This window comes from Ranitomeya variabilis, chromosome 6, assembly GCF_051348905.1.
Source record: "Ranitomeya variabilis isolate aRanVar5 chromosome 6, aRanVar5.hap1, whole genome shotgun sequence".
In the NCBI taxonomy this organism is placed as follows: Eukaryota; Metazoa; Chordata; class Amphibia; order Anura; family Dendrobatidae; genus Ranitomeya; species Ranitomeya variabilis.
Window position 1 is genome coordinate 323,329,315 of NC_135237.1, and position 16,365 is coordinate 323,345,679.

At 41.4% G+C, this 16,365-nt stretch overlaps 1 protein-coding gene across 2 annotated transcripts in view; it reads left to right on the forward strand.

Annotated features, from left to right (window-relative positions):
• GMDS (GDP-mannose 4,6-dehydratase) overlaps nucleotides 1-16,365 on the forward strand; it is a 964,998-nt gene that overhangs the window by 783,373 nt on the left and 165,260 nt on the right. For both annotated transcript variants that reach the window (XM_077269772.1, XM_077269773.1), the window contains exon 9: nucleotides 9,761-9,879. In XM_077269772.1, coding sequence (XP_077125887.1) covers nucleotides 9,761-9,879 — 119 coding nt within the window. The remainder of the gene's footprint in view (nucleotides 1-9,760; nucleotides 9,880-16,365) is intronic.

A 16,365-nucleotide genomic window follows, 5' to 3' on the forward strand; every position in this document is an offset into this window, starting at 1 on the left:
GGGTTGCACTTAGGGTTGCACTTAGGGTTGCACTTAGGGTTGCACTTAGGGCTAGGGTTGCACTTAGGGTTGCACTTAGGGTTGCACTTAGGGCTAGGGTTGCACTTAGGGTTGCACTTAGGGCTAGGGTTGCACTTAGGATTGCACTTAGGGTTGCACTTAGGGCTAGGGTTGCACTTAGGATTGCACTTAGGGTTGCACTTAGGGCTAGGGTTGCACTTAGGGTTGCACTTAGGGTTGCACTTAGGGCTAGGGTTGCACTTAGGGCTAGGGTTGCACTTAGGGTTGCACTTAGGGTTGCACTTAGGGCTAGGGTTGCACTTAGGGTTGCACTTAGGGTTGCACTTAGGGTTGCACTTAGGGTTGCACTTAGGGCTAGGGTTGCACTTAGGGTTGCACTTAGGGTTGCACTTAGGGTTGCACTTAGGGTTGCACTTAGGGCTAGGGTTGCACTTAGGGTTGCACTTAGGGTTGCACTTAGGGCTAGGGTTGCACTTAGGGTTGCACTTAGGGTTGCACTTAGGGCTAGGGTTGCACTTAGGGTTGCACTTAGGGCTAGGGTTGCACTTAGGGTTGCACTTAGGGCTAGGGTTGCACTTAGGGCTAGGGTTGCACTTAGGGTTAGAATTAGGGTTAGAATTAGGCTATGTGCACACGGTGCGGATTTGGCTGCGGATCCGCAGCGGATTGGTCGCTGCGGATTCGTATCAGTTTTCCATCACGTTTACAGTACCACGTAAACCTATGGAAAACCAAATCCGCTGTGCCCATGGTGCGGAAAATACAGCGCGGAAACGCTGCGTTGTATTTTCCGCAGCATGTCAATTCTTTGTGCAATTCCGCAGCGTTTTACACCTGCTCCATAATAGGAATCCGCAAGTGAAATCCACACAAAAAACACTGGAAATCCGCGGTAAATCCGCAGGTAAAGCGCAGTGCATTTTACCTGCAGATTTTTCAAAAACTGCAGAAAAATCCACACAAATCCGCAACGTGAGCACATAGCCTTAGGGTTGGAATTAGGGGTAAGACTAGGGTTAGGGGTGTGTTGGGGTTAGGGTTGTGGTTAGGGTTGGGATTAGAGTTAGGGGTGTGTTGGGGTTAGTGTTGGAGTTAGAATTGAGGGGTTTCCACTTTTTAGGCACATCAGGGGGTCTCCAAACGCGACACGGCGCCACCATTGATTCCAGCCAATCTTGCGTTGAAAAAGTAAAATGGTGCTCTCTCCCTTCCGAGCCCCGACGTGTGCCCAAACAGTGCTTTACCCCCACATATGGGGTACCAGCGTACTCAGGAGAAACTGATCAACAACTTTTGGGGTCCAATTTCTCCTGTAACCCTTGGGAAAATAAAAAATTGCGGGCTAAAAAATTATTTTTGAGGAAAGAAAAATGATTTTTTATTTTCACGGCTCTGCGTTATAAACTTCTGTGAAGCACTTGGGGGTTCAAAGTGCTAACCACACATCTAGATAAGTTCCCTTGGGGGTTTAGTTTCCAAAATGGGGTCACTTGTGGGGAGTTTCTACTGTTTAGGCACATCAGGGGCTCTGCAAACGCAACGTGATGCCCGCAGAGCATTCCATCAAAGTCTGCATTTCAAAACGTCACTACTTCACTTCCGAGCTCCGGCATGTGCCCAAACAGTGGTTTACCCCCACATATGGGGTATCACCGTACTCAGGAGAAACTGGACAACAACTCTTGGGGTCAAATTTCTCCTGTTACCCTTGGGAAAATAAAAAAATCAGGGCTAAAAAATTTTTTTTTGAGGAAAGAAAACGTATTTATTATTTTCACGGCTCTGCGTTATAAACTTCTGTGAAGCACTTAGGGGTTCAAAGTGCTCACCACACATCTAGATAAGTTCATTTGGGGGTCTAGTTTCCAAAATGGGGTCACTTGTTGGGGGTTTCTACTGTTTAGGCACATCAGGGGCTCTGCAAACGCAACGTGACGCCCGCAGAGCATTCCATCAAAGTCTGCATTTCAAAACGTCACTACTTCCCTTCTGAACCCCGACGTGTGCCCAAGCAGTGGTTTACCCCCACATATGGGGTATCAGCGTACTCAGGAGAAACTGGACAACAACTATTGGGGTCAAATTTCCCCTGTTACCCTTGGAAAAATAAAAAATTCAGGGCTAAAAAAATTTTTTTGAGAAAAGAAAAAATATTTGTTATTTTCATGGCTCTGCGTTATAAACTTCTGTGAAGCACTTGGGGGTTCAAAGTGCTCACCACACATCTAGATTAGTTCCTTGGGAGGTCTAGTTTCCAAAATGGGGTCACTTATGGGGAAGCTCCAATGTTTAGGCACACAGGGGCTCTCCAAACGCGACATGGTGTCCGCTAATGATTGGAGCTAATTTTCCATTCAAAAAGCCAAATGGCGTGCCTTCCCTTCCAAGCCCTGCCGTGCACCCAAACAGTGGTTTACCCCCACATATGGGGTATCATCGTACTCAGGACAAACTGGACAACAACATTTGGGGTCCAATTTCTCCTGTTACCCTTGGGAAAATAAAAAATTCTGGGCTAAAAATCATTTTTGAGGAAAGAAAAATTATTTTTTATTTTCACGGCTCTGCGTTATAAACTTCTGTGAAGCACTTGTTGGTTTAAAGTGCTCACTATGCATCTAGATAAGTTCCTTGGGGGGTCTAGTTTCCAAAATGGGGTCACTTGTGGGGGAGCTCCAATGTTTAGGCACACAGGGGCTCTCCAAACGCGACATGGTGTCCGCTAACGATTGGAGCTACTTTTCCATTCAAAAAGTCAAATGGCGCGCCTTCCCTTCCGAGCCTTGCCATGCGCCCAAACAGTGGTTTACCCCCACATATGAGGTATCGGCGTACTCAGGAGAAATTGCCCAACAAATTTTAGGATCCATTTTATCCTGTTGCCCATGTGAAAATTAAAAAATTGAGGCTAAAAGAATTTTTTTGTGAAAAAAAAGTACTTTTTCATTTTTACGGATCAATTTGTGAAGCACCTGAGGGTTTAAAGTGCTCACTATGCATCTAGATAAGTTCCTTGGGGGGTCTCCTTTCCAAAATGGGGTCACTTGTGGGGAAGCTCCAATGTTTAGTCACACAGGGGCTCTCCAAACGCGACATGGTGTCCGCTAACGATGGAGATAATTTTTCATTCAAAAAGTCAAATTGCGCTCCTTCCCTTCCGAGACTTACCATGTGCCCAAACAGTGGTTTACCCCCACATGTGAGGTATCAGTGTACTCAGGAGAAATTGCCCAACAAATTTTAGGATCCATTTTATCCTGTTGCCCATGTGAAAATTAAAAAATTGAGGCTAAAATATTTTTTTTGTGAAAAAAAAGTACTTTTTCATTTTTACGGATCAATTTGTGAAGCACCTGGGGGTTTAAAGTGCTCACTATGCTTCTAGATAAGTTCCTTGGGGGGTCTAGTTTCCAAAATGGGGTCACTTGTGGGGGAGCTCCAATGTTTAGGCACACGGGGGCTCTCCAAACGCGACATGGTGTCCGCTAAAGATTGGAGCCAATTTTTCATTCAAAAAGTCAAATGGCGCTCCTTCCCTTCCGAGTTCTGCCGTGCGCCCAAACAGTGGTTTACCCCCACATATGAGGTATCAGCGTACTCAGAACAAATTGGACAACAACGTTCGTGGTCCAGTTTCTCCTTTTACCCTTGGGAAAATAAAAAAATTGTTGCTAAAAGATCATTTTTGTGACTAAAAAGTTAAATGTTCATTTTTTCCTTCCATGTTGCTTCTGCTGCTGTGAAACACCTGAAGGGTTAATAAACTTCTTGAATGTGGTTTTGAGCACCTTGAGGGGTGCAGTTTTTAGAATGGTGTCACTTTTGGGTATTTTCAGCCATATAGAACCCTCAAATTGACTTCAAATGTGAGGTGGTCCCTAAAAAAATGGTTTTGTAAATTTTGTTGTAAAAATGAGAAATCACTGGTCAAATTTTAACCCTTATAACTTCCTAGCAAAAAAAAATGTTGTTTCCAAAATTGTGCTGATGTAAAGTAGACATGTGGGAAATGTTATTTATTAACTATTTTGTGTCACATAACTCTCTGGTTTAACAGAATGAAAATTCAAAATGTGAAAATTACAAAATTTTCAAAATTTTCGCCAAATTTCCATTTTTTTCACAAATAAACGCAGAAATTATCGACCTAAATTTACCACTAACATGAAGCCCAATATGTCACGAAAAAACAATCTCAGAATCGCTACAATCCGTTGAAGCGTTCCTGAGTTATTACCTCATAAAGGGACACTGGTCAGAATTGCAAAAAACGGCAAGGTCATTAAGGCCAAAATAGGCTGGGTCATGAAGGGGTTAATGAATAAGGATTCCTACCAGTGCCTTTTGTATGGAATGTTTGACATAATGTGTGTTACTTGTGGATCTCTAGGAATGATGCCTGTGAGCTCATCTGGCCTAATGAGAAATAGTCCTCAGTGTTTCTACATGGGGCATCTCATTAGGGTCTCTTTCACACCTCGGAGTGGGCTGTGTAAACACCTGGATGAAAGTGCTACTATTATGGCTGGATAATTAAAGACAAAAGGGGCATATGGTCAATTGAATCCGGCCCTCCCTGTAATTGTAGACTATTGTTTGCTCTAGTGCTTGTTACTAGAAATGGAAGACTATTACCACTAAATAGGCAAAGGAGTCTATTGCTTCCATGAGTTTATGGCAGCCGGGAGCACCCGTCCAGAGGAGACGGTTCTTGGTGCAGAGGCTGTGTTCGTGTTCTATGAAAAGGAGTTGTCTGAAAATGGCCAACACCTTGCACATGGTGTTCCCACCAACACGGTGCAATGCATTTTTCTTTGCCAAGCTAAATAAATTCCCAGATTTCTCATATGTTTGTGTTTCTAGGCTTCATAAGGTTTTGTTTGTCTGAATTTTAATTTATAAAAATAAGGTTGCAGTAAAGTTGTACAAAAACCCAGCAAGAGTAACATGGCTGATCTACACGTTCACCTACAGTTCCCAGAAGGTGATAGCAAGGAAGAGCAAGAAAAAAAGTATTCTGAACGACAAAGTAAAGCATTGTATTGCAGCTTGGTTTGTTAATATTTGAGTACTTTTTCCAGATGGGCAGTGACTGCACCCATATCTGTTGTAATCGTAGTATATCTGCTATAATGATGGAAATGTCAGTCGCTATTAAACCAAAAAATGTTTACCTGGTTTGCGGTGTGGGACTGGAGTGCCAAGGACCAACCTGTTACACTGACTCTGGGGCCCACATTTCAGCTACATGCATATATTACATTATCCTCATTCACAAATTTACCTTTACCTCTATATAATAGTACACTGCTTAGTTTGGTAAATGAGTGAGAAGATGCTGCTATTGTCTGTAAACAGGAATCATGTGTATTGTGCCAATTAGTGCTCATATGGGGCATTGGGCAACTCACTCCTGCATAACGGCCTCTGCGGATTCTGCGGTTTCCTTGTGGGCTGGTCCAGGGGCTGACATATCATTGGTGTAACCTGTGCGGCTGCATAGGGGCCCAAGAGGTAAGGGGGCCCATTTCTACCTCCAAAGCAGGTGCAATTTTGCATTTTTAGGAGCTCTTGGGCTGTAAAGGGCACATATATTATTGCACAGGGGCCCTTTTCTGTCTCTCCCAGTGGGCTGGTCCTAGCCCTTATGCGAATAAAACTTGTCAATTTGTATTAAGATGTTTTATTTCAATTGCTCATTTATTAAATTTTTGAAAGCTAGTCTTTATAGATTTCTCCCAGTCTTAGTGACTTATTTTTCTCTATGTTCAGTTTTCTCTCTGTGTGGGGGGGTGTCCTATATTTATGGGTTAATTCTTTATTCCAAAGCCTTCAATTGAAAAATTTGTAGAGAGATCTGTAAATCGGAGCTTTTAAAAGGATCCTTACCAAAAAGTTGGCCTTCAGTATAATTACCAAGGAAAACCATATGGCATTGTCATATGCATACTATTGGTCTTGACGGCAGTTATCATAAGACCGCATTCAGATGAGGCAGTAGTGGAGTGGCAGGGAAACAAAATCATGGTAGCAACGGCATCCTGAGGATCTATAGAATACATTCAGTTGGTGTGATTAGATGTGGTTTGCCATGTGGTTGCAGTTTTTTTTTACCCCTGAAACATTTAAAAAAATGTTTCACCTGTAAAAATAAGCAAACTCGCTGAAAACCAGCAATAATGTATGCAGATTTTCAAAAGCATTATTTGTTGTGGTTTCATCCACACCTTTTAGCACTATCTGAATTTGCTTTTTTTTTTTCCATGGGAAGAAACTTACTATACAGCCCTGCGATTTATTCCACCTATACACCTTGAGACCTGTCATCGTGAATTAATGGATCCTAGAATAGATCCTGTGTGTATGGGTTAGCACCCATCTACATAGACTACACGGACACCTGTGCCATGTATGGAATGGGAAATTATTTAAACTTTTACACTGGCCACTAGGCCAAGATCTTAGATGCTGCTGATATGAAGAATGTTAAGATAAATGTAGCATAAATTTGATTACCTATCCTATATCATGTGTTATTAAAACCTAAAGTAAAGTAACTGTCATTTCAGCAAACATTGCTTAAATATGTCTGTAAAGCTCTGTGGAATTAATTGTGCTATATAAGCGAGTAAAATAAATCAAAATCAAGAATAAAACAATAGAACATGTGAGTATAAGTAATTTGTATTATGTCTTATCCAAGAAATATGTTACAAAGTTATATAGGATGAAAACACACCAGTCCATCAGGTTCAACCTTTCCCCACCAGTTATACATTCTCTATCAATTATTTATAATCCATAGTGCCATTTGTTGTGAGGAAATCATCCATCCTTTTTTAAACGCTGTTAGTGCCTGCCTTACTACCCTTTGTGGTAGGGCATTCCACAGTCTGGCTGCTCTAACTGTAAAGAACCCTTTCTTATTTAGCTGCCGAAGTTGCCTTTCTTCCACCTTTAATGAGTGCCCCCTGGTCCTTAGTATGGTCTTTGGGAGGACTATTATTATTTATTTATATAGCACCGTTGATTTCATGGTGCTGTACAGGAGAAGGGGTTACATACAAAATACAGATATCATTTACAGGAAACAAACTAAAAATGATTGACTGGTACAGAAAGAAGGGGACCCTGCCCTGGCGGGCTTACATTTTGCATGATGACTGGTAAGGAGACAATAGGTTGGGGGGTTGCAGCAGCTTCGGTGGTGTTGAGGTGGCAGCGAGGTCGTTGCAGGCTGTAAGCTTTCTTGAAGAGATGGGTTTTCAGTTTCTGTCTGAAGGATCTGATTGTGGTGGCTAATCAGACTTGTTGGCACAGAATTCCAGACGATAGGGGATATTCAGGAGAAGTCTTGGAGGCAATTTGGTGAGAAACGAATAAGTGTGGAGGAGAGAAGGAGTTCTTGGGAAGACTGGCAATTACGTTGGGGAATATAAATTCGGAGATGTACGGAGGAAAAAAGTTATGGATGGCTTTGTACTGTAGGTCAGTATTCATAGTTTTAAATGGATGCACTGGGGAATTGGGAGCTAAAGAAGGGATTTCAGAAGGGGTGAAGTTGTGGAGTAGCGAGGAGAGAGATTAATTGACCCGTGGAAGCGCTAGTAGGTGTGAAACGGCGGTCATCAAGCTTCTGCCCACTCCCGTCCTCACTCCCCCTGCCAAAATGCTTTTTTACTACAAATACATAGCACTCACCAGTCTTTTGTAGAAATTCCGCTATCTGCTTTTCTTTAGAGAGATTATTTAGTCGGGCAGCAGAGTTAAGGAATGATAGGAGAGGTGCGAAAGTGTTAGCAGGGAGACCACAGAGGAGGATGTTGCAGTAGTCAAGGCGGGAGATGATGAGGGCATGTGCAAGCATTTTAGTAGTTTGAGGTTTGAGGAAAGTATAGATTCTAGAAATATTTTTGAAATGGATGCCACAGGAGGTGGCGAGGGCTTGAATAAGTCAAGGGTTACTACGAGATGGCAGATTTGCGGTACAGGGGAAAGTGTGATGTCATTTTTTTGATAGATCAGGTAGGGAATAGTGATATGCGAGTATACTCTGCTGCTCTGGTTTTCCCGAGCATGCTCGGGTGGTCTGAGTATTTGTGAGTGCTCGGAGATTTAGTTTTTGTTGATGCAGCTGCATGATTTACAGCTGCTAGCCAGCCTGAATACATGCGGAGGTTGCTAGGAAATCCCCACGTATAGTCAAGCTGTCTAGCTGCCGCAAATCATGCAGGTGCTGCGAGGAAAACTAAATCTCCGAGCACTCACAAATGCTCAGAGACCACCCGAGCAACGAGTATACTCACCACTCATCACTAGTAGGGAAGAAACATGAGATGGAGCAAAGATAATTAATTCAGATTTGTCCACATTGAGCTTGAGGAGGATATGGCTGATGGACACTCTGGGATTCTGAACAGCAGAGAGGTGACGCCTGGGTCAGAGAGGTTGATCTGTGTCTCATCCGTGTACAGATGGTACTGAAGCCATGAGAGTTTGAGTTGTCCTAGGCCAAAGGTATAGATGGATAAGAGTAGGGGTCCTAGGACAGAGCCTTGAGGGGACTCCACCAGAGAGGATGGAATGAGGAGGTAGAGTGGAAGTGGGAGCCGCTAAATGTGGGGTTGGAAAGGATCCAGGACTAAATCATGTACCAGTCTTTTTTGTATTGACCACAAATGTATTTATGCATATATTTCTTTCTGTAAATATGCTTTTTTTCTGAAAAAAACGAGTTAAATTTGATTTGCTTAAAGCAATACAAGTGGCCAGCTCATTCAGTTATCAGATCAGCCACCCACTGAATCCCATGCAAGAAAGGGGGAGTAGAGTGAGAGAAACACGTGTGGCGCTGCTTTTTAGTAAGTGTTTTACCTCACCTCAGTATTGGAATCACATTTTGGTGATATATTGTGCTGTAATAAGGCAGCTGCTTATGAACTTGTAGGAAAGCAGGAATTTCTCATTTCTCTTTAGCTGCTATATATTGTCTCCCAAGCACTGTAGCTTTCTACCCACTAGGTCAGGCAGAAACATAAGAGTGCCCCTGTGCAAGAACGATATATGGGCCCTTTGTAGCCTAATGGCTCATCCTTATGCAGATTTCCACCAGCTTTGGAGGTAGATTTGAGACACCATACCTTTTTGGGTTTCTGTTCAGCTGTCCAGGTTGTCCCAATGCGGAATATATTATTTCTCATGGGCACATAACAGATTTTTCTGAAAAATTAGGAGGTATGATTTAGAATGTGTTAATTCTATATAATATACAGATGTATTTTAAAATGGTTACTGAAGTTATATCTTATTGCATTCCCTTTATGATAAACTCACAGGGAACCTGGAAACATGCAGGGACCTTTAACTTGACTGTCTCTCTGGCTGCCTTTGACATAATTGCATAGTATAGGTAGAAAAAGATATACTGCATGTCCCTTAAATTCTAGCCAGGCAGGGACAGCTGTGTCCTAGCATATGTTGTCAATATGTTGGCATCAAGGAGCTAATAAATTAACAAAAATATTCACCTAACATTTTCCCAATGTCCTGCAAAATATTAACTATTTAAAATGTGGTGTAATTGCTTAAATATTTTAGATAAATGTGTAGTAAGAAATGAGAGGTGCATATATCAGTATGTGTACTAGTGATATGCTTTATTGTAGCAGAAGTATGAAAAGCAGACTCCTATTGTACGATTTCATGCCATGTTCACTTATGCTGTTTATTTTCTCCACAGGCTATGTGGTTGATGCTGCAAACAGATGAGCCTGAAGACTTTGTGATATCTACAGGGGAGGTCCACAGTGTTCGTGAGTTTGTGGAGAAAGCTTTCAAGCACATCGGGAAAACCATAGTGTAAGCAAATGACATAAAGACAAGACGTCATTAATGTTATCTAAGCACTAGAATGATTTTTGCAGTCAGATCGTAGAGTTAAATGCAAAACTGAAGACCCTCAGTGCTGACATATGTATTAGACGGAAAATTATTAGTAGACATTCTGGTGTCATTAGAAATTTAGTTTATGTAAATGTTTTGGCATCCTCACTTCATAATAATGCAGCACATTTTACGTCTTTCCTAGCCATGAAAATTAACTTAATCACAAAAACCCCATTTACATTGAATTTTATCCCTTACACAAAACGAACGGTCCATTATTTAATTGATCTTCTTGTTAGCGCAAGACAAATAGTTAACAAGGACAAGGCAGCTGATGTCACTCTCATATGGTGATTTGAATTATATGAGCTTATTTTGCTTTAAAAGGGGTTTGATGCTTAAAATCATTGTTGTTCTGTTAACCATGGATACGTTCAAGGCAACAAAACATGTGCAGTTATCATTACTTCGTACCAAAAGAGCTTTACAGACCAGAACATTGCTACTTGTAAGATTACCCTTAAATAAACCATTTTTCTGATCATCAAGACTTTTATGGAGAAGAGAGAATAAATTGCTGTAAAGAAGGCAGCAGGATGTCCAAGGAAGTCCAGTATATGCCATTATCGACTCCTTGAGAGGATTTAGCTATGGGAACAGTTTAACACTATTACAGAGCTTGCTAATTAATGGAAGCATGCAGATTTCAGTTCATCTGCACACACAGACGAAGGCTTTTGGATACTGGCCTTCTATCTAGAAAGGCAGCAAAGAAGCCGCTTCTCGACCACAAACACATCAAGAACAGAGTGATATTTTGCAGGAAATACCTAGATTGGTCTGCAGAAGTCTGGGGTATAATTTCTCTGATTAAGCCCCCTGTTGACTGTTATGGACATCTGCAAGAATGATTGTCCAAAGATGAAAATGTGATCGCTGCTACAAGTCCTATATCATGCCAACAATAAAGCATACTAAGATCATTCAAGTTTGAAGTAACTTCTTATACAAAAGAGTGGGCTAACTTTTACTTTCACGTAAAGGGAATCTGTCACCCCAAAATTAGCCTATAAACTAAAGGTACCGTCACATTAAGCGACGCTGCAGCGATATCGACAACGATGCCGATCGGTGCAGCGTCGCTGTGTGGTCGCTGGAGAGCTGTCACACAGACAGCTCTCCAGCGACCAACGATGCCGAAGTCCCCGGGTAACCAGGGTAAACATCGGGTTACTAAGCGCAGGGCCGCGCTTAGTAACCCGATGTTTACCCTGGTTACCAGTGTAAATGTAAAAAAACCCAAACACTACATACTTACATTCCGGTGACTGTCACGTCCCGCGCCTTCAGCTTCCCTGCACTGTGTAAGCGCCGGCCCTAAAGCACAGCGGTGACATCACCGCTGTGCTTTGCTTTACGGCCGGCACTGACACATTCAGTGCAGGAAGCTCTGAGCAGCAGCGCGGACACCGGGGGACGTGACAGACATCAGAGGGTGAGTATGTAGTGTTTTTTTTTTTACTTTTACAATGGTAACCAGGGCAAATATCGGGTTACTAAGCGCGGCCCTGCGCATAGTAACCCGATATTTACCCTGGTTACCATTGTAAAACATTGCTGGCATCGTTGCTTTTGCTGTCAAACACGACGATACACGCCGATCTGACGACCAAATAAAGTTCTGGACTTTCAGCAACGACCAGCGATATCACAGTGGGATCCAGATCGCTGCTGCGTGTCAAACACAACGATATCGCTATCCAGGACGCTGCAACGTCACGGATCGTTGTCGTTCTTGTTGCAAAGTCATTTAGTGTGACGGTACCTTTAGGCCACCAGCATCAGGGCCTTATCTACAGCATTCTGTAATGCTGTAGATAAGCCCCCGAGGTATCCTGAAAGATAAGAAAAACAGGTTCTATTATTCTCACCCAGAGGCGGTCCGGTCCGATGGGCGTCGCGGTCCGGCGCCTCCCATCTTCATACGATGAGGTCCTCCTCTTTTCTTCCTGCCGCGGCTCCTGCGCAGGCGTCCTTTGTCTTCCCTGTTGAGGGCAGAGCAAAGTACTGCAGTGTGCCGGGCCTCTCTGACCTTTCCCTATGCCTGCGCACTGCAGTACTTTGCTCTGCCCTTTGCTTTGCTCTGCGCGTCAGAGGATATTTTACAGCGCTCACTCTTGTACTAAAGGCTATAATAGTGAAGAGCAACGAGCAGGACGCTGATTAGTAGTGTAGGCAGCAACACAGCGTTTAGGCAGTCTGTACTGCGGGTTCTCAGCAAAATTTGCTAATAATGATATAGGAAAATGATTATACCACTGAGCCTGCCCTATAATCTTTTACATGTAAAACTGGAGAAAAGCCTAAAAATATAGTGATGTCGTTTTTTTTGCATTCTCATCACAGAAAGCGAGAACATATACTACTAGGATATGCTGTCCACAGTTCAGTGGAGATTTTACCGCTGAGGCCTCTACCGATCCTGAAAGTGAAGGTGCTACAGTGCTGGTTTAGAACTGCAGCCCCTTTAATGTTTTTTCCTGCAGTGTGACACTGTTGGTCACCCACTGGATTTTAGCCAACTCCTGAAACTGACAACCATAACTTAGATGCTTCCAAGAGTTTAGCTATCACTTAATCTATAAGTACACTTCTATATTCGTCATAAAGTGGCACAAAAGGATTTTTACAGCTGACAAAAGTTAACAGTAGTAAAAAATAATCTGTTTTCTAAGATAAATGATTTATTGTTAACCTTTTGGTGCATTTTTCTCTTTACTGGATACAATTTTTGTATTGATTAAGCAATTATCATTAATACATGTAAAGCAGTGAATACCTGTTAAATCTGGAGAAGAGAATGGTCATTGTCCTTTATCACAGTGGTAGATCGTATCAAATATTTGGTGATTGCAGGCTATATACCAGACTCTTGATGGCTTACTTGCAACGTGTCATAATTCGTACAAGACTTTAAAACTCTTTTTCAGCATATACATATTTTAGTTTAAATGGTAAATATCATTCCTTATGTTTGGTTGAAAAGACTTGAGCTTGTCAGCAAAATGGTTACACCCTCATCCTGTCCTTCCACAATTAACTGTTGGCTCAGTTTGCATGTCCCATTAAGGACGATGAATATATCACCGTAATCTTAGCATACGTCATTAATCATTCATAAGTCCTAGATTGCTTTTTTATGACATTTCAGGAGATGTAACTAGTAATATTCCAGATTGAAACATTTTACCACCAGTTTTTAATTCACAGGGGAAAAGTGGGTTAAATGCTACTTTAGTCTGTCACTGCATAGATATTGCTTTACGTATGGAACTCTGTTTGTAATAAAACTCCAATCCTTCACGAAAAGTTTTGGTGAACTGTGAAAATCAGGGTTGACCAAAACTTGACACTAACTGCTACTAACTGCATCTTTGCTGATAGGCAGCTGGACTAAAGTGTTTCTACATAGGAAGCTTTCATAGTAAATTAAAATTCTTAGAAATTCATAGTAAATAGGGTGCTTTGCTAACCTCCCCTGCCAAAATAAGTCATCTCATTATTATATACATAATATAATATATCTCAGTATTATATACTATGTTTGTGTGTGTGTGTGTATATATATATATATATATATATATATATATATATATATATATATATATATATATATATATATATATATATATATATATATATATATTTTTTATATTATATACATACATACATACATACATACATACATACATACATACATACATACATACATACATACATACATGCAGGGGTTGGACAAAATAATGGAAACGCCTAATATTTTGGCATCATAATCTTCGAACATGTTATAAACATGCAAACCATGACGTATGGTAATGTTTTGTAGTTGATTATTTGTGTTATGTAATGTGTGTATGTAAATTAACAGTTTTTTTTGCATAATTGTAAGAACATTGATGAGAACCTGATATCCATGGCAGACCTCTCGGATTTTCAAAGAGGCCAAATTGTTGTTGCTCGTATGGCAGGCGCTAGTGTAACAGAAAGTGCCCGAATGCTTGGCGTTTCAAGAGGTACTGTCTCCAAAGTAATGACTGCGTTTGAAAGAGAAGGAAAAAATGTCCGCAAAGCACAGGTCCGGCGGAAAGTCGAAGTTGACTGAGAGAGATCGGCGGACTCTAAAGCAAATTGTGAGAGAGGATCGCAAGACCACGGCTCCGAAAATCACTGCTGAGCTCAAGGGTACACCTACTGAACCCAGTTTCCACAAAAACTGTTCATCGGGAGCTGCACAAATCTGGATTCCACGAAAGAGCTGCAATTAGAGAACTGCTGCTCTCAATGACAAATGTTTCCAAGCGTTTAGAGTGGTGTAGAAACCTCCAGAATTTGTCCCTCGAGCAGTGGAAACATGTGATATTCTCAGACGAATCATTGTTTACCCTATTTCCGACCTCCGGCCGAGTGTACACTTGGAGGCAGCCGAAAGAAGCATTCCATCCAGACTGCCTTCTCCCAACCGTAAAACATGGTGGAGGGGAGTGCCATCTTTCAGGATGATAATGCACAAATTCATACAGCTAGAATCGTTAAAGCATGGCACGAGGAACATTCTAATGAAGTTGAGCATCTCATCTGGCCCCCACAATCCCCAGACCTCAACATTATTGAGCATTTATGGTCGATTTTAGAGATTCAAGTTAGACTGGAGGGGTTTTAACTGCAGAATGGGCTAAAATTCCTTTGGAAACAATTCACACCTTGTTTAAATCCATACCTCGGAGAATTGAGGCTGTAATCGCTGCAAAAGGTGACCTACACCATATTAAACTAACTTTTGTTGATGTTTCCAGGGGTTTCCATTATTTTGTCCTACCCCTGTGTATATATATACACTATGTGTATATGTGTGTAAATATGTTTATGTATGTATGTGTATATATATATATATATATATATATATATATATATATATATATATATATATATATATATATATATATATATATATATATATTAATCTTTATTTTAATAATAATCTTTATTTTTATATAGCGCTAACATATTCCGCAGCGCTTTACACACATTATCATCGCTGTCCCTGATGGGGCTCACAATCTAAATTCCCTATCAGTATGTCTTTTGAATGTGGGAGGAAACCGGAGAACCCGGAAGAAACCCTCGCAAACACGGAGAGAACATACAAACTCTTTGCAGATGTTGTCCTGAGTGGGATTAGAACCCAGGACTCCAGCGCCGCAAGGCTGCTGTGCTAACCAGACTCCTCAACATTGAAATTGCACCACCAAGACGGAAAAATTAAGGAAATCACAGGATTGTTAGACATGTTAAATATATGTGCAAATATAAAAAAATAGAAGCAAGGTTTTCAAATCATCTCAATGTATTTCGAGGGAGGGCCACGCACCAAAATACACACTCTTACACATCATGGCATGCTACCAGTAAGGTTATTAAATTTTCATCTGAGAAATGTTCTGCCACATTGAATGCTCTTGAGCACAAAAGTCATAAAGATCCACTGCTGGCAGCTCTTTTTGTAATTGTTGACCAGTGACTTCCCAGATGTGCTTGATGGGAGATAAGTTCCAAAACACTACAGCCATAGGAGCACTCAGACTGCTCACGGTAGCATGCGACCATGGCTTTGTCTTGTTGAAAACTGCTCCTGGGACACTTTAGAGAAATGGTTGTACCACTGGTTCCACAATCAAACCAATGATATGCTGAGCTGTTAGTATACCTGGAATGAAGACTAGAGTAGTCCAGCTAGCGTACATTATGCTACCCCACAACATAATCCCTAGAGTAGAACCAGTGTGACATTGTCTTGTGAAAGCCTCTTTGATGACCTGGCGTCGCCATTCTCAAAAGCCAAAGTAGTGCAGAGTAAGAATAGCCGGAGATTACTCTGGAGAATATGTGAGCAACGCCATAAAGAGACCTTCATGAGGGAACATGACACTATACCTGCTCCCAGGATTATGGTGTGGTGGCATAGTTATTTATTTTTAAAGCACCATTGATTCCATGGTGCTGTATATGAGAAGGGGTTACATAAAAAAATCAAATCTAAATTACAATGAACTAACGAAGGCCTCTTTCACACATCAGTTTTTTGCCATCAGTCACAATACGTTGAATTTTGAAAAAAAAAACTGATCCGTCACAGATTGTGGAAAAACTGATGCAACGGATGCAGCTGATTCGGCTAATTGGATCTTAAAAAAATCAGAACATGCTCAGTTAAAAAAAATAAATAAATAATGGAATCCAATCCGGCACCATAGGCTTGCATTCTAGGAAACGACGGACACAAAAAACGTTACTATGTCCGTTGTCTCCGGCTGCCGGACAAACAATTTTCGACGGATGAAACATGAGGCCATCCGTCGCTAATACAAGTCTATGAGAAAAAAAACAGATCCTGCCATAAGT